The sequence below is a fragment of the Manacus vitellinus genome, unplaced genomic scaffold (genome assembly GCF_001715985.3).
Source record: "Manacus vitellinus isolate BGI_N305 unplaced genomic scaffold, ASM171598v3 scaffold_5_pilon, whole genome shotgun sequence".
In the NCBI taxonomy this organism is placed as follows: Eukaryota; Metazoa; Chordata; class Aves; order Passeriformes; family Pipridae; genus Manacus; species Manacus vitellinus.
In genome coordinates this window covers 40,828,323-40,853,490 of record NW_021940682.1, presented here as the reverse complement: position 1 = coordinate 40,853,490, position 25,168 = coordinate 40,828,323, and the positions used below count along the sequence as shown (strand labels likewise).

Below are 25,168 nucleotides of genomic sequence, written 5' to 3'. Positions count from 1 at the left end.
TGACCATAACATTACATAATTCCCATTAAAAATACTACTGTCTGTTCCTATACTATATTAATAAGAAAATCATGTCAGTTAAATGGATCTGAGTAGGAGGTGCTTCTGTTGTAAATGTAATATTGATCCTGATAATTTTTTTTGCTTGCTTTTGGGGGAGGGGAAGAAGTGGCTTGAATAGGTGAAAATTAATGCTTTGATTTTACATTAGGAAAAATCTGAAAATCATGCCAGATCAGTTAATACATCTGTGTGTCCAGTTCCTTTTTGTGAAACAGAGATAAATGCTAATAACCTTTTCGTTATTTACTGTGGGTTAAGCTCATTAACTGAGCATGAAGTTCTTTTTGTAAATCCTGTAGTTATTTGACTGTTAAGAGGAAGTCTTGCAAAGCATACTGAAAATATTTAGTATAAAGCGAGAACTTACTGAATGTAACGGTGAAAGAAAACAGTGTTTTAGAACAATACTGAACTATTCTAGAAGGTAATGGCTATCATAGCAATATTTTGGATATCCACGGATATCTCATATAGGTACCTAATGGATGAGTTTTGTGGAAAACTGCACAGGTGAGGTTTGTTTTCTACTCATTCAACTTATGAAGCAAGATTTATGCAGAACCCATTTTATATTGGTTTTAATAATGACCCCAGTTTGCATGACCTTTAACAACACACTTGCTTGATCATTTTATGTGTTAATTTAGATGTTTAACTCCTTGGTGAGAAAGGGCGTGTCATGTTTATGCTCTATGTTTTAATTATATTAAAAGGGATTATTTACCACTAAAACTTTTTTTAATTCTCTTCCAGGACTTTGAGGATTCTGGACCACTGTTACTGAAATGATACTACAGAAGGCAGCAATTGCATTGTATTTGTTGAATGAAACCCGAATATTTACTTTCAGTCAAGTGGGTGAAACCCCCTAACTGCAGTTTACATGTGTAGGTCACTGCGTTACTGTGTTAGTCATTGTCTCTATGCAGCAATGACAAGGCTAGAAGAAGCAAACAGGGAAGTGAACATGCACTCATCAGTCAGATACCTTGGCTATCTTGCCAGAATCAACCTGCTGGTTGCCATTTGCATGGGCCTTTATGTCAGATGGGAAAAAACTGCGGATGCACTGATTTTGGTAATCTTTATTCTGGGGCTCTTTGTTCTTGGAATTGCCAGCATACTGTACTACTATTTTTCAATGGAAACAGCAAGTTTGAGTCTCTCCAATCTTTGGTTTGGTTTTTTGCTTGGCCTTCTCTGTTTTCTTAATAATTCTGCCTTCAAAACGGATGTGAAAGAAGAAGCTACTAAATATCTGCTCCTCTCTGCCATTGTTTTAAGGATATTATGTGCTTTGGTTGAGAGGATTTGTGGCTGTGTCCATCATCGACCGACTCTACTGACAACAGTTGAATTTTTAGAGCTAGTTGGATTTGCCATTGCCAGCACAACTATGCTGGTAGAAAAATCTATGAGTATTATTCTGTTGGTCATGGCTTTGGCCATGTTGATTATCGACTTACGTATGAAGTCTTTTTTGGCAATTCCAAATTTGGCAATTTTTGGAGCCATTGCATCCCTACTCTTTTTTCCATCACTGCAAATTCCCACAAACCCTTTTGCCTTGGCGTGTTTCTTCAGCTGCCTGATTTCTGATCCCCTTCTCGACGTTTACTTCAGCGGACTTTCAGTTACTGAACGGTGGAAGCCCTACCTGTACCGTGGCAAAATTTGCAGAAGGCTTTCTGTCCTCTCAGTTGGAGTTATTGAACTCACCTTTTTCATTCTTGCAGCCTTTAAACTACGTGATTTGGATCTCTGGTATTTTGTGATACCTGGTTTTTCTATTTTTGGAATTTTCTGGATGATCTGTCATGTGATTTTTTTTATAACTCTTTGGGGATTTCACACGAAACTAAATGACTGTCACAAGGTATACTACACCCACCGTGCAGAAAACAACAGCTTGGACAGAGTTATGGCATCTAAAGGAATGCGTCACTTCTGTTTGATTTCGGAACAGCTGGTGTTCTTCAGCCTGGTTGCGACTGCTGTTTTGGGGGCCGTCTCTTGGCAGGTAAGTAATTATCTTGATCTTCCTCTTGAGAATATTCCTGAGAATTGTCGGCTCCCTAAAATTTCTAAAATTTGATGGTGTGCCATGGTTCAGCAATTCAAAATTTGAACTCTTGGTTTCACCAGTGTGCACTTCAAATTTAACACTGTGTGCTGCCTTGACTGTGACCTGTTAAGGCAAGTGGAAGAGTTAATGCTTCCAGGGGAGAAGAAGTGTGCAAAGTATCTTGCATTTAACTACTTATGAAATTATTTTGCTTTTGAATACGTTGTGCCATAAAATTTGTTTTCAGAGTAAAAACAAATGTGTTAAACCCTAATAATGCTCACTACATCAAGAGCTTTTGTTGCAGACTGTTTTAATTAGATTGAGTTGTATTAAATAATGTCTTTTTCAATACTTTTGCTTTTTGTTTAACCATTTATGTGGAGTCAGAGATCACCTGATAAACTGGTACATTGTTGGTGTAAGTGTGCTGTAATTGTCTCACTTTCAAGTCTGATTATATACCACAGGATATGTCATCTGAAATACCAGTTCTTAAAATCACAGGGTCCTTTGACTTTTCTTTCCATGTATGAATTAAGGATGTTATCTTTTCTTTAGCAGAAAACATATGTTTTGTTAAAAATATTTGTTCAGTACCCAAGTTGAGACACATTGTGTGTTGTCATAGTTGCAGCAGGGTGTTTGGAGTCTGTTTAAACCAAGACAACAATGATTTTTGTACCTATGTGTCTCTTATATGCATTACAAACATATAATAATGTATAAAAATATCATTTACAGTAGATCCAATTTACAGAAATGTCTCTACAGTGTTTCCAAAACAATTTCCTGCCCATTCCTGCAGAATTTCTAGTCCTGCAGATTTTCTTAGATTAAATAACTTTGTGGATGAAAGGTGTTAAAGAAATTGGTGGAAGATGAAATTGACAGTTATTTTGTGAGGTTTTTTGTGTTGGTTTTTGGTTTGCTTTGGGGTTTAGTTTTTGCATGAAGAGCATTAGAGGTTAACAGACAAACCTGCAAGGAACGCTGGGTAGTTTTGCTTTTTCTTTAGAAAAGTATCAGCACTCATAGCTGTGGTGTGTGGACTTGCAGAAAGGACAGAAGGAAATAGAACCAAAAAAGAAGAGAAAAAAAATCCCCAAAATGTACTTACAGAAAGTAAAGGTGCTGATGCACCTAAAGAAATGGGAAAGCGGTTTGGGAGACAGAAACAAAGATGGACTACTAGCATGCTGATGTTGCTAACTTCCATACTTTTTCTTCTGACAATTATGTGATTTTATCAAAATGCTAGACTTTAATTTTTATATGCTAGTTGACTACTTTTCAGTAAAAATATTTTTTGCCATATTTATCAGATAGTCTTATTAATTTTTCTGTTCTTGCCCTTGGATGGAGTCACTCCACCTAGTTACACCTAACAAAGCAGTCAGAATAAATCAAGGGCTTAAGTTGTCCAGATAGTCTCTGGAAAGAGGCAGTTTCTCTTGGTGGTGCCCGGAGCCTGACTGCAGGGAGTTAGGTTTGGGCAGGATCTCCAGCTGTAACCCTTCGTGGGAAGGGCCCCCTCTCCCCCTGCCATCTGTTTAAAGCACACAGGTGCTTCCCTTAGAACTGCCTCATTGCTGCAAGCTGTTGGGGTAACCCAGGAGGATTGGATTCATACCCATCTTGTTAGTTTTTTCTTTTTTGGAGTGGTTGATAATTTATTGTAATTTTTTTTCTGCCTCTGTTCTCTGACCCAGAATAACTGCAACTGTTATTACTGTCTGATAATTTTTAGTTCTCTCTAATTCTGAAGAAGCGCAGTTGTGCTGTGGAATTACTTGTGCATTACTTGTACAGTACCCAAGAAACAAACTGGTAATCCACCTAAAAATGTAGTGTTTGTTATTGGCTAATTTCAGTTTATAGCATCCTGTGTGTAAGTAAGATAAGCTCATCACCCTTGTTGAGAGGTTATGCATTTGCCTATTCAGTAAGAGAAGGAGTAATTGTAGCGGTGAAAGTGCAAATACTTTCATTTGTCAGGAAATCTAGTTTTTTATTATAATAGCTTAATTTTAGTAGATAATTGCATTTATCTTACTGTATTTATATTTCTTTCACTGCGTATTTTTAGTAATGAATTAGCCTAAGATTATGAATGCAGTTGCCCCAACTAAAAGCATTTCTACTTTAAAAGATGTTGTGATGTTCACCTTGCGGTGAACACCTTGTGTCTATTTCATCTGTTACTGGAAAATGAAATATTTTGTCAGATCTGCGCAGAACATAATTTAATAAATAGGTGTATCATTTTCTGTATTTTGCTGGACAGTGTCAGATTGCAAAATAATTAGAAATAAGAAAGCAATGATACATAAGCACACAATTTATCCTCTTACAGGGCATTTCCTTTTTTTTCTAGAGGTTTAACAAAACTAGGGTTTTTTTTCCTCTTTCTAGGGGGAATTCAAGGCCTTAAAACTCCAGAATCCTTTGCTGGATTTTTGAGTCTCCTATTTTAGGAGGTCTAACAGGCTCAACAGTAATGCAGCAAACAAGCTTCTCCGGTGAATATATACTTTTCTAATGGTGATTTATATGTATTGTAATAATTAAGAGACAAATCAGACTGTTAGAGATAAATCTCTGCCTTTTCTATTGAAAAAATTAATAGTTATTGCTGAATTCCTAATGGATTGGGATTTCAGGGTTTTGTTTGGTTTTGTTCTGTTTTTAAGAAAAATTGGCCGCAAGAAAAAACCTGCTAGCATCACTATGTGGTAGAAAGAGATCTTAGATTCATTTCCATGAAAACATCAGCCTAATGTTTATTAGTGATCAAAAAAGCAAATTAAATATTGAGAATTATTAGGAAAGGACTGGAGGTATCATTATGCCACTGTATAAATCCGTAGCTTTCATATTTTGAATGAGTGTGCAGTTCTTACTTGCTTTCCTATAGATAAGAAAACAAGCAAAGGTTGTTGAAGGGTGATGAAATTCATTATAGACATGAAAGAGTTTACATGAGAGAAATGGATAAATAAGGATGCTTCTGTCAGAAGAAAGCAGAACTAAGTGAGAATATGATGAACATATAAAACAGGTTTGATGTTGTAGAAGGTAAATAGTAAGAGACAATAAATTATCAATTTCAGTGCAAATGTTGAGGGGAGTCAGGTTGGCAAGAGGCAGGTTGGGGGAAATAGTTCCTCGTTCCGTGCTGAGTGAGCTCTGCCTCTGTGTATCTGTGTGTGCCCAGTGGCTACAGAGGCTCAGGAGAAAGCTGGACAAGCTCATGGAAGTAAATTAACTGAGGTTTGTGTACTATTTGAAAACCACATCTGGCTCAGGAAGTCCTTGAGCCACCAGTGGTTAGGGTGCTTGGGAAACATGCTTGGTCTGTTCTTACAGTCTTTTCTAGGGGTCCATTTGACCTCCTTGGAGACCAGAGATTCTTGTAGCTGAACCTTTGGTGCAGACTAATCCAGCCACTCTTGCATTCTTGTATTAAGGAAATTCTTCTAACTTACATTTTCATCGTATTTTTTCCTTAGAGTTTCTTAGGAATGCCAGTGATTCCTCAAGTTACCAGTTTTTGAAAATGTGTTTGTTCTTTTAAAAATTGTTTAAAGCATTTTTTTGTATAAGTAAGATTAACGATTTTCAGTCTTTGCAACATCAGTTTGGGATTTATGTATTATATTTGGAATCTGTTAAATATTACCTGGAAGGTGAAGCATTTTTTATTTATACCTTTCCTCACTCTGAAGATGTACTGAATAGTTGTTTTATGATACTGCATTTGATAAGAGAGATGGCTTGAAATCACTTCATGGTCTGCCGTTTGACCTCCTATATAATTAATAGAATTGGCTGAAAACCTGAGCCTTGGAAAGGTGCTTCCTAGCAGTCAGCTTTAAATAATTAGCAAAAGCATATTAAAAAAAAAAAAATCTGAGTGAACCGTGTGTGTTAGGTTACAGCCGGAAATGAAGTGGTGGAGAGGAGGGGTTCTCTTTCATGGAAAACTTTGTTACAAGCACATTATATATGCCCTCTTAACATTTCTAATAACTGTAATATCTGTGCTTCATATAACTCTCAAGTGTATGAAAGGTCAAGACCTAAAGAGCCAGTTGTCTGCTAATTGGTGCCTAGAAGTATTCTATTTGATTAAAATTGCCAGAAAAATATCAAATCTGCTTTCGTGGAAAGGTTTTTAAAGTGAGGTCAATTAACTCACTGTAGCACAGACTGGTTTTCTGACTGATGCAGAGCTGTTAAGGCTGAAAGTCCTGTTAACCAAGGATCTTTCTTTAAGGGGAACATAGCTCTTGTAATGAGACAAGGGTTGAAAGTGTCTGTTCCTGGTGCTTTGGCATGAGCTTGGGAAGAACTCTAAAAGTAATTTGTCAAAGTTGGTTGCAATAAAAAGTGGAGTAACAGCTTATCTTTCAGTGGGATGTGTTTCAGGTGGGGCATGATCTGCTTCTGATAATAATCCCTGCTCTAGCTGCAGAGGAAAGAGACCTTGCAATCTTGGTAGAAATACATGGACACTTTCCTTGCAAAATCTGCAGGAAGCGTTCAGCACCTGCCTTTACATTTGTGTGAGTAATTGCAGTCAAATCAATAGACTCTAGAGCGCCAACTTATTACAGCAATTAGTCATGTGCCTGTTCATAATTAGGCCCTTGGATGGGACAAGATCCAGCAGAAGTCATGCAAATGACTCAGACATTAGTTCTTTCAGAAGCCAGTAAAATGATGAAAAATTTGTAATGAAGATCTCGAAATTTGCAGGCAAAGGTCTTGGAAAGATTTGGGGCACTCTTTTTCTCAGAAACTTATAATCAGATTTTGTTAAGTGCTCTAACTACAGGTTTTCTGAATTACTGACCAAAGAAAATTATTATCCCTGGAAGACTTGTATTTAATATCATCAAGAGAAAAATGAACTATGACAGGTAATGTAATGTAATGAAGTACTTTCAGTACATTACTCTTGGTTTTAGTGAATTTTATGAGTTAAATGACTAATTATTTTATGAGTAAAATAATAGTATTCGTTATATGCTTGAATACTTAAATGGACAGTACCATTTAACTCTTAATTATTTATGGGAGATAAATTAGTTTATTGTATGTAGGAGTACTCTCATGTTTTGGGGAGAGTTAGTGATTTTGTATTCTTTATTCTGGTGTGGTTGCCTGGTGTTTCTTAAAAGCTAAATTTACAGTGCCTTAATAAAATTTGAAGATGGGGATTTTTTGGAACTTCTCTAAAAACAAGATTATTTTCTGAATAGTAAGAAGTTTTCTCAGAGACATCTATATTTACTTGTACATATTTTTGTTAACATCACAGGTTAAATAACTTTTTAAATGCAAATCATACCCAGTCTTTCTTCTTCTTCTTTTTATCCCTGCTTTTCTTCCTTGTATTTTTAATCCAGTCCTCCTCAGACTTTGCTTATTTGGGGGGGGAGGTTGTTGGTTTGTTTGGTTTTTTTACCTACAGAGGTCCTGCTGCATCCTCTGACCTCTTTCCAGATTTTCTCAAATAGCCATGCCACTCCTGTTTTTTTTTCCTCTCTGTCTGTCTGGTCATCTTTAGTTCCCCTCTTTCTTTTCATCACTGACAGTTTCTCCCCTCCTTGCCGATTTGACTGTGCTTTGCTGTTTCTTTATAGACTCGTCTTTTCAGTTTCTTTTATAGTACCTTTATTCCCTCTTTCCCTACTGTTCGTAGGGATCCTAGCTGGATCCTAAGTTCCCCTTGCTCACTGCTTATCACTTCTTCTCAAACTCACCCTCTATCCTGTTAATTTTTGCTGCCTGTCTTCCACTCTGTGATTTGGGCTCAGCCCTCTTTATGTCTCTCTCTCTCTCCAGTCCTGTCCCGAGGGCTCCCTCAGGTTACCTGCTCACATCTACAGTGACAGCACACTTTGGGGCAGTCACCACCACTTCCAGAGGCCCTCTGTGCTGAAGGGGGTCTCTGGTGACAAGAGAAAGAATGTATTAATTGTTAGTCTAAAGAGTCTGATCTATATATTAAGCTTGCTGTAAAAATCTCATTAATTTCAGGATCCACATTTTTGTATTTAAAAAAGCAGAAGTGCATTTAGTATGTTTTTAAACTGACAACCACTTGAGGTTTTGCTGGGACAAATGCACATAGATTAAAGCACAGGCTTCCCCATGTTAGAACAGGAGTCAGAGATGGAAAACAACACATTAAATCCATCTGCCAGTGAATGTGACAACTATTTTCTGCAAGCTGTTTTCTAGATTTTCCCACTGCTGTTTTAACAGTCAGAAGTAATTGTTTATTTATTGCTCTCCAGAGACTGTTCTCCCATTCAGTAACTTGTTATAAGACTGTTTCATCTGGTAGCTGATCTACTTTGTAGCTTTACAAATTTTGTCTTTGCACTTCTTTTTACCTGTAATATACACATCTTGTCCTCATTTGAAATAAGCTATCCATCAAATATTTGTAGATTAGTTACCACGTTACTCTTTTTTCTCCTGAGCCTCCTCTGTCATAGAGTGTGTACTTCTTCAGTTTGTTTGGAAGGGTTTTTCTGTGTGTGTATAAAAACAGGTAAATATTATTCAGCTTGGATAATGGAAAGCAGAGCAGTATTTTTGCTTGGAAATGCACAAGGACATTTTTGTAAGCCTTCTCAGTTGCTGGTCTGTCAGACATAATCCCAGGCAGCCTGCTGTAGGTCACCCTGCTTGAGTACCGTGTCGCACCAGACAATTTCCAGAGGCCCCTTCTAACCTCATCCATTCGGTGATTCTGTGATCATCTTAGTTGACATATGTTTAGTGATTTATTTCTATTTTAAACAGAAGGACTCTTCTATAGGTCTTGGTAACTGACTTCCAATTTAAATTAATGTGTTTTTTGGTTTTATTTGCTTTTTTCTTACCTATTTTTTTACACATCCAGAATTACATACAGTTCCAGAGTTGTGCTTCAAACAGTGGTTACTCTTTGGCATGGGAGTTGTTGTATCCATGAATGTAAAATTAATATCATAGCTGTAAAATACCTCTAAATTCTTGTGGTGATTTAACAGTTACACTTAGCATTAAGCATTGCTCAAAAAACTAGAGAAAGTGGAAAGATAATACTACTAGTGAATCTCACCAATCTTTTATTCTTTGTCATTTCAGTCGTTAGAGGCAAGAAGTAGATTTTTTTCTTTTACCTTTTCTACATTATTTGAAATGAGACTACACTGTGTATTTATTTCCCTCAGAAGGTAGACAAGAAAACCCCTAAGACTAAGAGAAGAAATGATTTCTCATGTTTTTCTAGTGGGATTGCCTAGATGGTCCCTATCTTCTGTTTGCTTTTTGAGCTGTCTGTCTTGAATCAATGGGCACTTAGAGTACAGGGATGTACTGCAGGCTCAGATTGCCAGTGCAATCAAAAACAGAATGAAAATGCGTTGAATAGATGAAAGAACAAAATCCCTTTTTGGCTCCATTTATGCATCCGTGGCCATCTGCTCCATTAAGGACCAGTCTTCAAATCTTTGGGATTTAATAAAGCATTGAGAGTCTCCACCTGGCATTTTAGCTCTTTGTCTTAAAGGAGTAACCTATCTTCAGTTTTACTGTAATTACTAAATTAGATATTATTTTTACTATTTGAAGTTCTTATAGTTCAGGTATTTTAAAATACCACCAGTCATTTTTTTTTGCAGCACTGAATTAAAATATTTTATTATCCTATTATAGAGCTGCTCTATTCATCATTGTTACGACCCGCCCCAGAAAAAGAGAGGGGGGGGGGTAACTCAGGTTTTATCAAAATTCCTTTGGGGTGGATTAAAGCGAAGCGACGCTAAATAATCGGTGTATGAAAATATATACGATTTATTTCAACAGTTTTGTATCAACAGGTAAGTTAATAAGATTTATTTTAACAGTTTTGTATCAACAGATAGGTTAACATTTTTGGGTGCTGTCATAATCAACAGGTAAACTAACACTTTTGGGTGCTGTCATAACCTTTCTGGGGAGGAGAAGAATGCATAGAGGAGAGAAAGGCAGGATAAGAGCCAGGGAGAGTAAGGGAAAGAAAAGCTGAGAGTAGACAGATGTCCATAGTCACCGCCCACGGGGTCCAGCGATGCTTGAGAGCGATGGTCCTGATTTGCAGGCGGTGGGGGAGAAGGAGAAACTCCCGAATTCCCAAAGTCACCAGTCAGTTTATATGCTCTAGCGCCTCCTGGTATGAGGGGTTGTTTTTCCCTTTTTTGGTAACTAATCGCCCAGCAGGTGTGTCAAAAGCCCGAGGTCCGTTGTTGTTTTTTAGGAGGACTCCCCAGCAGGTGTGTCAATTGTTGTTTTTTTAGGAGGACTCCCCAGCAGGTGTGTCAAAGCCCGAGGTCAATTGTTGTTTTTTAGGAGGAACAGTCAAGAGCCCGCAAGCTCGGCTACTCCCCAGCAGGTGTGTCAAAAGCCCGAGAATGCATAAAACATCAACTATTTCAGTCTCTGACAATCATTAGTCATTTTTATACTTGTTAGTGACGTATTTTTTCGAAATCAAACTGTTGAAAAAGTGCTGACAGCAAGTGCCAGCATCTTTACATTAGATAGATGTCTATAAATGTAAGATATCCATACTAACAACATCTTCCTACTCCGTAGCATAAGATGGCCACTGAAAAACTACAAAGCTGAAACCTCAAATGGAGCCGAGTTGATTCATAACACTATAGAGCTTGTTTCCCATTCCTGTTTAATATTTGGTACAAAGTCAAAGCAGGACACAGAGAAAGATGGATCACTGAGATGATCCATAGAGTTTCTGTGTGAGATCCTTATCCCACAAGTCCTTGGGAACTCTCTTGCCAGTATCTTTGTATTAGTAGGAGTACTTTCGATGATTAACTGTAAATATTTTTTAGTAGTCAGAGACAGAGTGAGTTTTTTGTGATAATTTCAAGTTGTGTTATGGTAGAACATTGTGAGTTTAATAACTTGCTTGTGTTTAGGGAATTGGGGAAATACAGGGAGTGTTTAAAACAACATGCCATGCTGTAAGAGAACTTCTACAATCAAATTCATATAAAGTAATAATATAATAGTATTATTTAGGATATTATGATTGCTCTAGTTTTTATCAGCAGTTGTGTTGTTTTGTAATATGTTCACCATGATCAAAACAATAATGCAATGTAAGAGCAGTTTGCTGTAGCAAGATCCAAGAAAAGATATATTTATATATGCTAGAAAAGCTGAATTTGTCATAAAAATGTATTATAATACTTCCTGGTCCAAAGCTTAGAAAATTCTCTAACTAACTGATCATGAATAGGAAGGTTTTCCAGAGAAGCCCTTCAATTTCTGGAGCACCCAAGCCTTCCCTTTTTTTTGGTAACTTCCAGAAAATTACCCTTTTAGTATCTACAAGTAGAAAAGTAAGTCTCCAGGTCTTGAAACTAATTTAGCTACTGAGCTCCCTTGTTTCATCAGTGTTATCTCTTACAAGGTTTCTACAGTATAAAATCTAACCAAATCTTTCTAAGATTTTATTGCTGCTGCTCCTAGTCTTTTTCTTTTTCGAAGTGCATTTGGGAGATAGCAATGAAAAAGAGCACTCGCTGCTGAAAAATTTGAAACAAAAAATACATTCTCTTAGTTAGAGGGTTTTTTTTTTCTCCTTATTGACAAGAAAACGTTGAGGTTGCACCCTAATTATTACAGCGATTTGAGCTTTTCTGTCTTCTGGTTATTTCAGATAATTGTGTGCATTGGGAGGAAGTCAGTGCTATCCGTTAATAATGCTATCAATTATCATTTAGTATAAGACTAAATTTGTGGTTAGAAGTATTGCTGTCACCATTTCAAGGACACATGGGGAGGTCCTTCCATCCGAAATATGATGGGACACTTTTTAAAACCAGGACAGGTAGCAAATGGTATTCTTCCTTAGCCAGGAAGCACATTGGATGGGTAGTGCTGTTCTTTCAGGCTGAGACGTTGTGTGTTTAAAAACTGAATGTAGTTGAATTAGTGCCATGTGCCAACAAGAACTGAGTTGGTTTAGGTGTCATTTTTTTCAGTATTATTCACTTTCCAAATTATTAATAGCTTTGACTATGTATTGAGTTGAACTGCCAGTCCCTGTCTAATCACTGAGTGTTAAACAATAAGGCAATATCCAGATTTTTTAAAAACATTAATATTGTAAATTTATGCAAAGAGGGTGAATAAAACATAGAGAGGGTCAGAGACCACAGGACTCTTCTCAAGACAGAAATCCGTAGCTATGAATTTATTTCCTTTGCTGCATAACAAACATTAATATTTAACAAATGCATCATGAATATTTAAGTTCTTAGTTAATTATATATTATAATACTGTTTCTACCTTTCCTAAAATATTTAATGCTTCATTAACCCATTCACATCATACTAAAATAATTAAAATTAATCTGTATCTGCTCTGCCTCTCAGTGACATCTGGCATTTTTTTGTACACAAGTCAGCTACGTATCAGTAAGAGTAATCTTTTCCAAAACTGCTTTTTCCCTACAAAACAGGAAAACTCCATGTAGGTTATTAGCTCTATGAATGCTATGAAGTCCTGTAGTGGATGTTCCTTCTCCTCTGGTATTTATGTAACTGATAATGGTCTTTTTAATTGAAATAATGTTCATGAATGTTCTCAGAAGTCATCTTTTGTGTGATACATAGTGTTCCAGAAAGAATATTTTGAAAACTCATTGGTGTTAAAAAGCAAGAATATTTGAATGTATATTTTCAATGAACACAGAATCATAGAATGGTTTAGGTTGGAGAAGCCCTCTAAGATCATCGAGGCCAACTGTTAACCCAGACTGCCGAGTCCACCACTAAACCATGTCCTTAAGTGCCACATCTACATGTCTTTTGAATACCTCTAGGGATGGATGCAATATAGTGTGCTGTAATCTGATTCTAGGTACATAATATTGTGTGTTGTACCTTACTGATTAAGGCCTGACTCTGCAGATGTCTACAGATATACTTATTTTATGCATATAAATAGTTTTGTGGCATTTGATTTTCTTGCCTGAATGGGTAAAACTAAGCTGTGATCACAGCTTTTACAGCTAAGTCTTGTGCTGTCAGTGTTTTCAAATGCATTCCTTTCAGAAGAGTGATCCCTGCTTACCAACCACTTTTTCCCCAAGTCTTTTGTTTGTCTTTATAGTACTTCACCATGTAATATGTGGAAAAATAAGTATACATTACAAATAATATTTTGCATGTTTCAGGACCCAATTATGTGTGATCAAACACAGGGAACTATGGTTCATAAAACCATAACCAACAGACAGGAAGGATTTTTTGTAAAGTGCCTAAATCTCTTTATTTTCTTTTTAGCCAACCAATGGGATCTTCATGAGTGCGTTTCTCATTGTTTTACCTCTGGAGTCCATGGCTCATGGGCTTTTCCATGAACTGGGAAACTGCTTAGGAGGAACGTGTGTTGGGTATGCTGTTGTGATTCCCACCAACTTTTGCAGGTATAGTTACCATGTATTTCAACTGCAGAGTATTGTAAGTGTACTGTTTGTTAAGTTGTGGAGGCAATGCAGTAATGTGGCTTGTATTTTTCAATAATTAAAAACAAATTTAAATAATAGGGAGATTTTCTGTTTTTCTGTTTTTCTCATCTTCTGGAATGAGTAACTCCAACTCCCAAGTTTTTATATCTAATTAATTTGTTTTTAGAAAGCCTGTGAATGCTCTTCAGACCAGTTGTGCATGGGCAGATTCCATAGCCCATGTCTCATGCAAAGGAGGATCAGGGCATCTGACTGAGTGCAGATATTTTACATGAGGAGATTTAATAAACCAAACAGATTAGTTCAAAACAATTTTGAATTCTGTTAAATGTGATGCCATCTACATTTAAAGGGCAATGAAATTAGATTTGTGAGTGAACTACATGTCAGGTCTTGGTATTGAGAATTTACAGCTGATTTTTATTCCAACGTAAATGTTACTGTGTGAGAAATGCTTGGGGGTGGAGGGATTGTACCATTATTATTTGCCATTTTGTGTGTTTTTCTTATAAGCTTTAAACTTGCAAATGCTTCTTTAGCCATATAATTAAAATTGGTGTGGGCCCATTTGTTTTGTAAATGATAAAGAAGAGCTATGCAAATCATCTGTTTAAGTTACAAGAGAAACAGAGTAGTCAGTTGAAACAAGAGGCTTAAAAATAGAACTGCCCAATTTATGAAAACTGCCCAGTTTGAGTATGTGTAGTGGATTGGGAAAAAAATTACAGGCAGAGAAACCGAAGCTACTGTGCTAATCTTAGATCACTGTATCTTAAATAGTGTAAAAACCAAATTTTCTGAGCTTCTGATCTACAGCTGTGCACCCTTAAAAGAATCCATGAAGTCAGTTATTGTTAGGGATTAAAAAAATAAATGTTCAAAATTTGCATTACAATAAAAATAAAGTATTTTTGTTTCCATGGCAACAATATAATTATCTCATTGTATTATATTGTTCTGGCTCTGGCAGTTACCTCTAATTTTGCATGAATGAGATACTCTTGAGCAACTGTTTAGGACTTGACAGAACTAAACTTCCTTATTAATAAAGCTTGCCTCTTTCAGTGATGGGCTCAGTCTTCACTTGCTGAGACAAACAGTAATGATGAGGTATTCAATGTAGCTGTAGTAGTGGAACATTAACTGTCATAAAAGCACTAGGCAGGTAGGAGGTGCAAAATTGAATTAGCTAGACTAATGAAGAAACCAGGTGGCTTTACAAACTGGCTTGCAAACAGAATGTGTGAAGAATACATACATACATACATACATACATACATACATACATACATATATAGAAAAAAAAAACCCATAAGTCATGTTTTGTATTATTAGAGTAAGATCGTATTTTCAGCCACAAAACCTCTTGTCTAACTGAGCATAAATCAGGCCACTTTGGCACAGCTGTCAGTCATGCTCCTTATCAATACCCTTATTATATTGGCTGAAGAGCGATGAATGCATTTCTTTTTATGAAAATACATTCCAAAAAGCGCTCCCATAATTGGGTGTCTTGGAAGGCCAAATCTCTTATTGTAACGATTAATGAATAACTGTGTAGACCTAAAAAAAGTGTGTGTATTTTCACTATATACTTTATTCTATATTTTACGTACTATAAGTATTTGATTTTATATTTTATATATTTATCTATATTTTATAGAGAATATATATATAGTAATAGAAATAAAATGCATTTTGGAACCAAGGACTCTTTCTTCTCTTCTTATATATGCATATTCATAGGTATAGAGACACAGACGTACATAATGGTTTGTTCCAGGTCTAATTTTTAACTGTCTTAAAACTTTGATTTTCTAATCTGTGAACACTGTTATCTGAAATGCATTTCTTATGGTAAAAGAGCAGCATCTGAACAGCACACACAAGGAATAATTACTGTATATGTGCAAGTTCCATATTTCAAAATGTCTGAGCAAAATGTGTATTTGGATTTCTCTTTAGTCTGTTATTGGAAACTAGTTTGCATTTGATGTTTTGTGCAGATTAGCACTCATTCTCCCTGTGCTTTTTTCCAGATGTAAGTGCTTTCGCATAGACAGTGCTTCTCAGTGGGGCTTTATGAAATTGCTGGATCCTCCCCAGCATGTTCACATTGCAGCTCCTCTCTCTCCCTCTGTCTCTCAGCTGCAGGAATAGCACAGGGCTTAGTAAGGACTATGCTTTGAAGTGAAGTGTGACAGAAGGGAGATAGTGGTCCCTTACACAAATACAGTAATTTAGGTTGTTTATAAACTGTGCATTTAAAGTCAGTTTAAATTTAGAACAGTGCTACTTCATAGCAGAGAAAATATGCACAGGGGAGAAAAATCACCAATTGCTAAAAGCCCACTAAGCATGAAATAATTATAAACCATAATCACAGCTGTTTTCTTTCTCTTTAGTCCTGATGGCCAACCAACTCTTCTTCCACCTGAGCACGTACAAGAGTTAAATCTGAGGTCTACAGGCATGCTTAATGCCATCCAAAGATTTTTTGCATATCACATGATTGAGACATATGGTTGTGACTACTCTACAAGCGGACTGACCTTTGATACTCTTCACTCCAAGATCAAGTCTTTTCTTGAACTTCGGACAGCAGATGGACCCAGACACGATACCTACATTCTGTATTACAGTGGTCACTCACATGGCACTGGCGAATGGGCACTGGCAGGTAACTGGTTTGGGGATTTTTTAATTAATAGTTTTGGTATTGATAGACTTTCCAAATCCATTCATTCTGTAAAAAATCATACTGTATTGCAAAACTTTGATGTTTTGGTCATACTTATTATTGCATTGTCATTATTGCATTGTCCAGAATGGCAAAGAACCATTAGTGTTCAGAGAACAGGTTTATATACAAGCTCCTGGCAGGGAAGGAAGAAAGAAAGGGGTAATACTACAGAGCATGACTGTTAAGAGACTAAGGGGCAAAAAGGAGTTGAAAAAACTGGACAGGTTGTGGGCTGACTGATAGTGGAGAGAATGGAGAGATGCAGGCACCCCTTTTGTATGCAGTTGTTGAAAAGAAGCAGTTCTTTCCTTGCCTTGCTTTGTATGACAGCCAGGTATGTTACTTCATGAACTTTGTCATTTTAGTATTCTTTCACTTTAATAAAAATCCTTTTGCAGCTAACTAATCTTTCACTTGTTCTCAAAATTGTCTAAATATTGTTGACCCCAAAGGTATTCTTACAGGTTTAAACATGGTTTCATATTCTCCTGATTTTCATCCACATGATTTTCATATTCAACAAGTTAACTTTAAAGATCTGTTCCCCCCCCCATAAAATTTAAAGTGGAAATAACCTCCTACTCCAAGGGCAGATTTTTCCCTGTATTTCGAGAATATTTATTCACTGTAATGAAAAGCACGATCTTTTCTCATTCCTTGGACATGGCAGAATGTATTATGTAGTGTTCTGTGTCACTGTGTTAGTTAGTCATGAAGTCCTTAAGATGTGCTTTGGGTTTTTTTGTAAAAGATAGAATCAGTAACAGAAATAGGAGGCAGTTATACAGTCCACACCAGAAAAGCAGGTCTTCAAACATATTTGCAAACATTGTATTGTAAAAACAGCTATGATTTGCTGGTGTTCTAGACCTTGGGAGCGACTGTGGGCACAGGCCTTAAGACTATAAACCCTTATATAAAGGGCCAGTTCAATGCCCCATCATATGCTTGGCATAGACTTCACCATTTTCCATTTTCTTGGCCCATTTTTTATCTCTTTTTAATGGCCAGTTTTGTCTCAGCTCTGTTCTTTGGTAAGCATACTGAAGTTGTTGAATCATTGCAAGGTTTAGCCTTGCTCTGCTGCTGTAGGGAACTGAGCTTCTGAGGTCACTGTGTGCAAAAAGTGAATCTCATAGTAAATCCAGTGAAAATTTGCAACTGGGATAGAATTAATGCTCCTGGATAGCACTCTGCCTGTGAGCTCGTGGCTGTCAGCAGTGTCTCTCCAGGTGCATGTGCTCTTCAACAGGTTAGACAGATATTAGTTTTGTGTGTGGTCATGCTGAGGTAGGTGTCCAGGCACAGGTCACTTTCCATCTGGAGGCTCTGTACCTGTTTTGGTAAAGCTCCACAGCTGAACCATTTGTTCTGCTGAACAGCAATGTCTACTTTTTTCTCAAAGGCTTCATCCGTATCAGATATTTTAAAAAGCCACGGTTGTACTGTGAGCCTAGCATGAGTGGTGAAGTGCAGTGTATGCTAGGTGGCTGAATTACTTCTCTGGGAATAGGGTAGTTTGTCCATAAGAGCAGCTGCCACCCGGTGCAATTGCTGAGCGTGGAGCAGGATAAGCAGCAAAACTCCAACTCCCACCTATGCTCCAGCCAGCAGCTTTCTAGCATATATAGAGCCAAACATTTCTGCAAAATTTGGCAAGCTTCCAACCCAGTCCTGGGTTATGTCTTGCCAGCCTGGAGTATGACAAGGTTGCTCAGGTGTCTCTGTACCTGTGTAGGTAGCTGTAACCTATATTGAAATCTGTCTTCACTTTTAGGATGAGGGCCAAGGGGGCTGTTAAAAAGAAAGTTTCAGTACTAAAAGATAGAGTGTAAATGCAGCGATGTTCAGGTTTCTTACAAAGCTCCTTTTCAGTTCTCTGTCCAAGCACATCTTCAGCTTCTACATAAAGGAGAGAACAGGCAGCTGTCACAGGTCTTGCATGCCTTTTTTGTGGTTAATTTTAGTTAAATTGTGGAGTATAACGTGATCTTCCTCAGATAGCACTACTCCTGCGCGTAATTTGGAATATAAACTGAAAAGATGAAGACTGCTTGACTCTGTAATTGTGCCCCATGTATTGGACAGTAACATTTTGTGACAGATGGAACATTGGTCATCAGCTCCAGTACTGTGTACTATCCTCTGACCTGTGAAGAGGAGGAGTAGAGATGGCAACAATTAAATAAAACATTCATATTTAAATGAAAAAGTAGTTTCTCACTGCCACCCTATACCATGATACTGCACAGCAGTAGCAGTGTACTCTTTGCTTTGTAATGACATCTTTCAAAGGAGGCTTACTGAATTTATTAATTCACTAATTATGTTTCTCTGTTGTTGAAAGCTGAGATGCAACACAGTGGTGTATAAAAGAAACTGTTAACTAGTCATGCATAAAGTATGAGCAGTAAAACGACCTGGGAGGTCATGTTCTCTGAGTGAAGGCAAAGGCATGAGCTGGGCTAATGAAGCTTTGTCTCTGTTGCTGGAACTGTCAGCTTAACTGTCAGCCGGCAGAACCTGCCAGAGAGCCAGAAGTGGCCAGAAGCCTGGATTCCTTACACAGCTTGCTGCTTAAATCTTGCCCTGGCTGATAGGTCCATGTGTCTGAGGTCAGTAGGGTTAGAAGCTGAGCATGTGTTTGCCTCTGTCTGTGAAGGATGAGATGGTTTTCTTTGGGTGATTCTATCCAGTGCTGTATTGAAATCACCTGCACTCCTGCATAGTTACACTAAAATAAAGTTTATTTATAAGCCTTTGAAATGTGAACAAATAAAGAAACTTTTACAGATAATTGGTACAGAAGGTGGACCTAGAAAAGGGGAACTGCTTCTGTAAGTCTCTGCTGTAAGTAATTACAGCAATTTGGGGATCATGTGCCAAGACAAACTGTAGGTTTGTATATTAGAGATTTTCTTTGGTACTAAGTTTTCCAGGTTTGCACTTGTTTGGAGACAATTGCAGCCCTGTAATTTTGCTTTTGCTTTAACTGAAATATCATGCACAATGCTTTAATTCTGAGCTATTAATTCGAAGCACGTTTTTTCACCCTTTACAGGTAGAAATGTAAGTGCTGAAATATGCAGTTAACAATGTTTAAACATTGCTTAATTATATTCCACAGTGAAAATCACTCTGGAATTAAAATACAGTTATTCTAGATCACGGTTTTATATCTTTCTTCTTTTTCATTGTTTTTAAGTTGACATTTTCAAACTAGAGTATTTTTGTTGTAAATCTCCCACTGACCAAAACCTAGGCATACCAGTTCTTCACATTTAATATCACTGTGGAGCTAATGGAGATTTATTCATTTGTTTGCAAGATATTGTCCTTAGACACTTCAATAAATAGTCTGCTTTTCAAAGCTACATAGATCCTACAACGTCCATTACACTTTAGCAGAAGGACTCCCACTATAGGTTACTTGTTTTAATTACAATCTCCTCTGTCAAAGCACTGTTGGAGCAACAGCTGAGATGGAACATGAGAAGTTGGACACTTTAGTTGCAAGGATCTTCTGGGCTGATAGGAAATAAATATTGTGGGAAAATTTCTGTGAGGTTTGTTTCACCGAGTTGTAAATCCATACCAATTTTCTTGAAGCTCTGAAAACAACTGTGTCTATAGAGAGAATCTCTTCATTTCTGGTCATGTGAATTTTTGGTCATGTGAATTTTTGTGCCTGTAGGTGACTTTCTCATTGACATTCTTTCTTTGAAACTGTTAGCCTGTGTTTTGTTCTAAAGTTATCTCTTAGAGGAGCCTTTTTTTAGTTTTCATAAAGACATCTTAAAGAGAGTCCTTGTTCCTAAAATTATAAAGATTTAATACAAAATAAACTTCATTTCAGGTTTTCTTTCTTTGTTTATCTATTTCCAGATTTCTTCAGTAGACTGTGTTTTTTTTCACACTATGAGGGAGTTGCTTCCCCCCCCCCTTGGGTGTTTGTTTTTTTTTCTAATCAAGGGTGAGCTCATGGTTTTATCTACCATGGCAAGTCACATGGAAGCAGTTCACACTTCTCTAGAGATCTGCAACATTTACAACCAGAGAGGATCACTTGAAAGCGTGTTCTTATCTGTCCAAGTTGTTAAAGTAAGGAATTCGTAGAACCAGTCGAACAGTAAAAATTCTTCAGAGGTTTCTGTTTCTTTATCCTAATATTAAAGCTTTTTGTCCTTTTGCCAGGGGGTGATGCTTTACGACTTGACACGCTCTTGGAGTGGTGGAGAGAAAAGAACGGCACTTTTTGTTCTCGGCTGATCATCGTTTTAGACTGTGAGAACTCTCAGCCTTGGGTTAAAGAAGTAAGAAAAGTAAATGACCAGTATGTTGCCGTGCAAGGAGCAGAAATGGCCAGAGTTGTAGACATTGAGGAAGCAGACCCTCCACAGCTTGGTGACTTCACCAGGCAATGGGTTGAGTACAACTGTAACCCCGACAGCAACATCAGCTGGTCCGAAAAGGGACGTACTGTGAAAGCAGTGTACGGTGTGTCAAAGCACTGGAGCGACTACACTTTGCATTTGCCAACGGGAAGTGATGTTGCCAAACACTGGATGATATACTTTCCACGCATTACCTATCCACTAGTACATTTGGCAAACTGGTTTTGTGGTCTCAATCTGTTCTGGGTCTGTAAAGCGTGCTTTAGGTGCTTGAAAAGACTGAAAATGAGTTGGTTTCTTCCCACGGTGCTGGACACAGGACAGGGTTTCAAACTTGTCAAATCCTAATTAACAACCAAAGAGGAAATGAAGTGAGAGCTCTGGGAACTTTCTCACTGTACCATACTTAAAATTTTTTATCTTACTCTTTTTCTCTGAAAAAGTCTGCTACATTCACCTAATTCAGCTCTTTGAGCAGCTATACTATATGCAAGTTAGAAACTGCAATCTTAAACAGAAGATTATGATATTTTGAGTTTCGTTACAAGTCTATATGTACATATATGAGGCTTATTTAATATGACCATGCATTCTGGAGACAGATCGCATGTTCCTATGGGTTTCTTAGAGTAGGCTTTGTTCAGAGACACAGTTTGATGGACAAGAGCTCCTGGGAATGTTACAGCACACTCATCTGTCGTTCTGTCCACTATATAGTTCAAATATAGGAAAGGAGCCAAGCTAGTACTCCAGCCAATTTACATATCCTTGAAATTATGTGGGGGTATCAAGAGTATTACAAAACAGCACTGAGCCAAAAAGAAAAAAAATAGCTACCATAGAAGAATAGCTTAGTGTAGGTAAGTAGCTACCAAGAATGTTTAGTTTTACTTGCTTTTATATCTTCAGCCCAGCCTCAGTTCTCTACTGCCATCAGTGGAAATTTGCCATAGAAAACAGGGAAATCAGACAACCCTCTGATGTTCTGGTGCTGCTCATTGTTTGCTGAAGTGAGTTTTAAAAACATTCAGTGTTACTTCCAATATTCAATATCTTTGCTGCTGATCTTTGGATATATATTTGCAGTAGTTAATTCATATATGGAATAAAAACTGCACTGAGCATTTTTCCCTCACCTGTTAGGGTGGTTTGATCTTTTCCAGGCTCTTACTAGTCTGTACTTTGAAAAGCTACCCTGAGGAAAACAAAACAAAATAAAATCCAAGGAATTTAACAAAGAAAATAATCCATAGATAAAAAATGGAAATACAAGTGTTGCCTTGCTTCTGTGTTTATCTGAAGTCTTTGCTGTGCCTAAGACCATGATAATGTAAAATGCTGAGTACAGGGTTGGACCAATGAGTTCATTAACTATTAAAATCACAAGCAAAGTTTGTTGGAAGGAATGCATTATTCCCTTAGGACAGAAGGGAATCCTGAGTATTCCTTAAGTCTGTTCTCTGACCCATAAGGTCATAGTTTTAATCCTTCCACTTACAGAGCTGGATGGGACTCCAGAAATCCTGTCCTGGCCTTTCCTTCAGTTAGAGAAGCTGCATAGCTTTCTGATCTCATCTCTCAAGTACAGAACATAAGTAGTGAAACAACTAAGTGGCTGAAACAGTAATATTGGTGGGTTTTTATTTGCATATGTGTGTGCAATTTACTAGACCTAGAGTTTACTTTTTTCTGTTTTCATTGGTATTTTAATAAAAATGTTAGGTACTAGCTGATACTTGTCTTAAATGTAACTTTTTTTAAATTTAAATACATGCAAATAGTATAATAGCTCTTTAAGTCTTTGCCATCATGACTTTTTCTAATGCCATGTGAACGTTTTACCTAGCTAAGCTAGAGAATCTGGTGACACTGATACCCATCGTTAACTCCCAAAATAAATAATGAGATCTACAATAGCCAAAGCAATTTGCACCCACCAACTTCAAAATGGTGATTTTTTTAGAGTTACAAATGACAGCCACTAAGTTTCTTCATTACTCTATATTGCACGATGTTCTTTAGCAAGACACCACCCCACCATCCCTTTCCCTTTTTCCATCCCCTTCCATAATGTAAAAAGGGGATCTAGAAATGAGAGAGAAGAGATATCCTGTGAAGACTTAATGCCTTTGTGTCTTGTCTAATTAAGTGCTGTGATTGCAGTTCATAAGAGGTGGCTGTTCTCAGTAAGGACAGAGGGTACTTACACCATCTAACTTCAGGTATCCAACTTAAGTTCCTAATGTGGGAGTCTGAGGTAGGAGTCATCGCATTTAATTTCAGGTGTCCAAAAGCCAGACATCTGAATCCATGCTAGTGACCTGAAATGCTGCACTGCTCATTAACAAAGAGAAGTAAATATTTCCAGAGGACCGATCTGATCTCTGTTTTAGGATGAATTTTCCTGTGATTATGCACATTACATTTGTTTTGGTTTCATGCACAGACAAATCCCATATGTCTGTTGAATAACTTTAGGGCACCTCTGTTCTAAGCTGTCCTGTGGAGCCTGGGCTGGGTACATAAGCTCCTAATTCAAGCGCGTGAGTTGGATACAAGAATCTGTTGGGTTGCAGAAAAGCAGCACTGCCTCTTCCATTTTTGCTCAACAACCCTTGAGTACAGATGCATAAAGGCAGTCATTTGGTTTGTAAAATCTCCATTATTTTGACTGCTCTTTCAGTAAAAGTTCATCTGATTGCATTATAAACCATTACAACTTGAACCTTAGAAATTTTTAATTAAGTCCCCATAAAGCAACATCCAATAGTCACCTTTTGAACATTTGAAGTCAAGAAGTTAGTCCTTTCTGTTTTGGACAAGCTTTGAATATCAACCATAACTCTCCCTACTAATTATAATGGACAGATCTTAATGGGTAAATCTCTACTTGCTACTGTTACATTTTCATGGACATCATCTGTATCTTTCTTCTGTACAACTAGGAGAACAGGAATGGTGTGGGACTGAGACTGTGAGTAGGATCCACTATGCAGTGTAGTGATGGGCTTAGCTTTGGGCAGAATAAACACAACAATTGGTGTTGCTCTTTTGCCTCTGGTTATTAAATGGTTTCCATCTTACTTATCAAACTGTTAGATTTTTTTCTAGGATAAACTGGGTGATCTTCAGCTGTTTGCTGAAAGTTAGAAAAAGAGCCAGCTAAAAATGTGGCAAACATATTATTTGCAAAACTAATCATGTCTTTGCAGACTTGTTGCAGGTTTTGCAGTTAAAGACCTCTGATTTTCTGAATTTGAAATAGTTGTAACATGAGCTAATGTATTTCTACTTTTGATTTTGTTATTTTTTTAAACAACAAAGGCATGGTGAAAATGCTGATTTAAACTAAAAGAAATGTTTACAGCTATTTGAATTATGACACCGTTTTGTACAAAGAGACTGTCATGTATTTCAAAACACAGTAAAACCAGGGCTGTGGATGATGAGGAATTCAACCACATTAGTTCTTCACTTCTGCGCTGACTTACATCAAGGAATCCTACCATGACCAACATTCCCAGATAGAGCTTTTCTCCAGCTCCTCGTTCTTGTGCCTCTGCAGGTCTCTGCCCAGCCTGGGTGTGTGCCTGTAGGACAAACACCAGGAGCTCCTGTAATCTATGTGAGGAGTTATCCCTCTTCTCTTCCTTGTATAAAAGACAGGGGCAATGCCTGAAAGAGAAATTTAAATTTAATTCCAAAGAATGTTCCATATTCTCTCAGTTACGTACAAGTTGTTTAGCGGTAGCGTGTACAAATTTCTGGGTAGAGAAAAATCTGAACCTTTTTTTCAAGAGGTTTGTCTCTCTATTGTATATTCAGACATTTTGTTATAAAGCTTGTTATAAATTTGTGTCACATTAGTAATTTTATGTTGACTTTGTTTCATTTACCTCCTCTGTATCAGCCTTGCTGAAACATGCAAATGTACTGAGTCCCATAGATTTAAGTCTTTTACAGGAACTCAAATTGCATATTCACAGTAATATTTTTCTCTGAACAAGTATTGGGGGGAAAAAAGCCATTGTTCTTTGTTTTTGCACTACTAGAGTTATGTATTTACAGTTCCTTATGCTTTGTATGCCTTGTAGTTGTTGTCATCTAGTCTCCAGTTGAAGTTTTTCCCAGAAATAATGTTGTTTATTTTGTAAAGGCATAGTTAACACTATGCTGGCTGTAAAGCACCTTTGTTGCAAGCAGTAGACAATGAAACTGTGTTAATTTTCTTGTTTATAAACACTTTTTTGTGGGACGATTTTTACTGGATATACAGTTTTTAGATCTGTAAATAGATTTTTGAGTGTATTTGTGATATTACTTAAATATATTTTGCTGGTTTGGATGCTCATTTCCA

General features: G+C 37.2%; 1 protein-coding gene across 1 annotated transcript; it reads left to right on the top strand.

The window, feature by feature from the left end:
- Positions 1-740: 740 nt before the first annotated feature.
- On the top strand, positions 741-25,168 carry TMEM168 (transmembrane protein 168). The gene is made up of 4 exons (XM_018080755.3): positions 741-2,083; positions 13,490-13,632; positions 16,080-16,354; positions 20,612-25,168. The coding sequence occupies exons 1-4, from the start codon at positions 947-949 to the stop codon at positions 21,157-21,159; spliced, it is 2,103 nt and encodes a 700-aa protein (XP_017936244.1). The 5' UTR covers positions 741-946; the 3' UTR covers positions 21,160-25,168.

What these genes read in the sequence shown, in the direction of transcription:
- TMEM168 (XM_018080755.3), top strand. Translation starts at nt 947, where the DNA reads ATGTGTAGGTCACTGCGTTACTGTGTTAGTCATTGTCTCTATGCAGCA. An exon ending in TGGGGGCCGTCTCTTGGCAG is followed by an intron (nt 2,084 to 13,489) that starts GTAAGTAATTAT and finishes TTTTCTTTTTAG; the next exon opens with CCAACCAATGGGATCTTCAT. An exon ending in TGGCGAATGGGCACTGGCAG is followed by an intron (nt 16,355 to 20,611) that starts GTAACTGGTTTG and finishes TCCTTTTGCCAG; the next exon opens with GGGGTGATGCTTTACGACTT.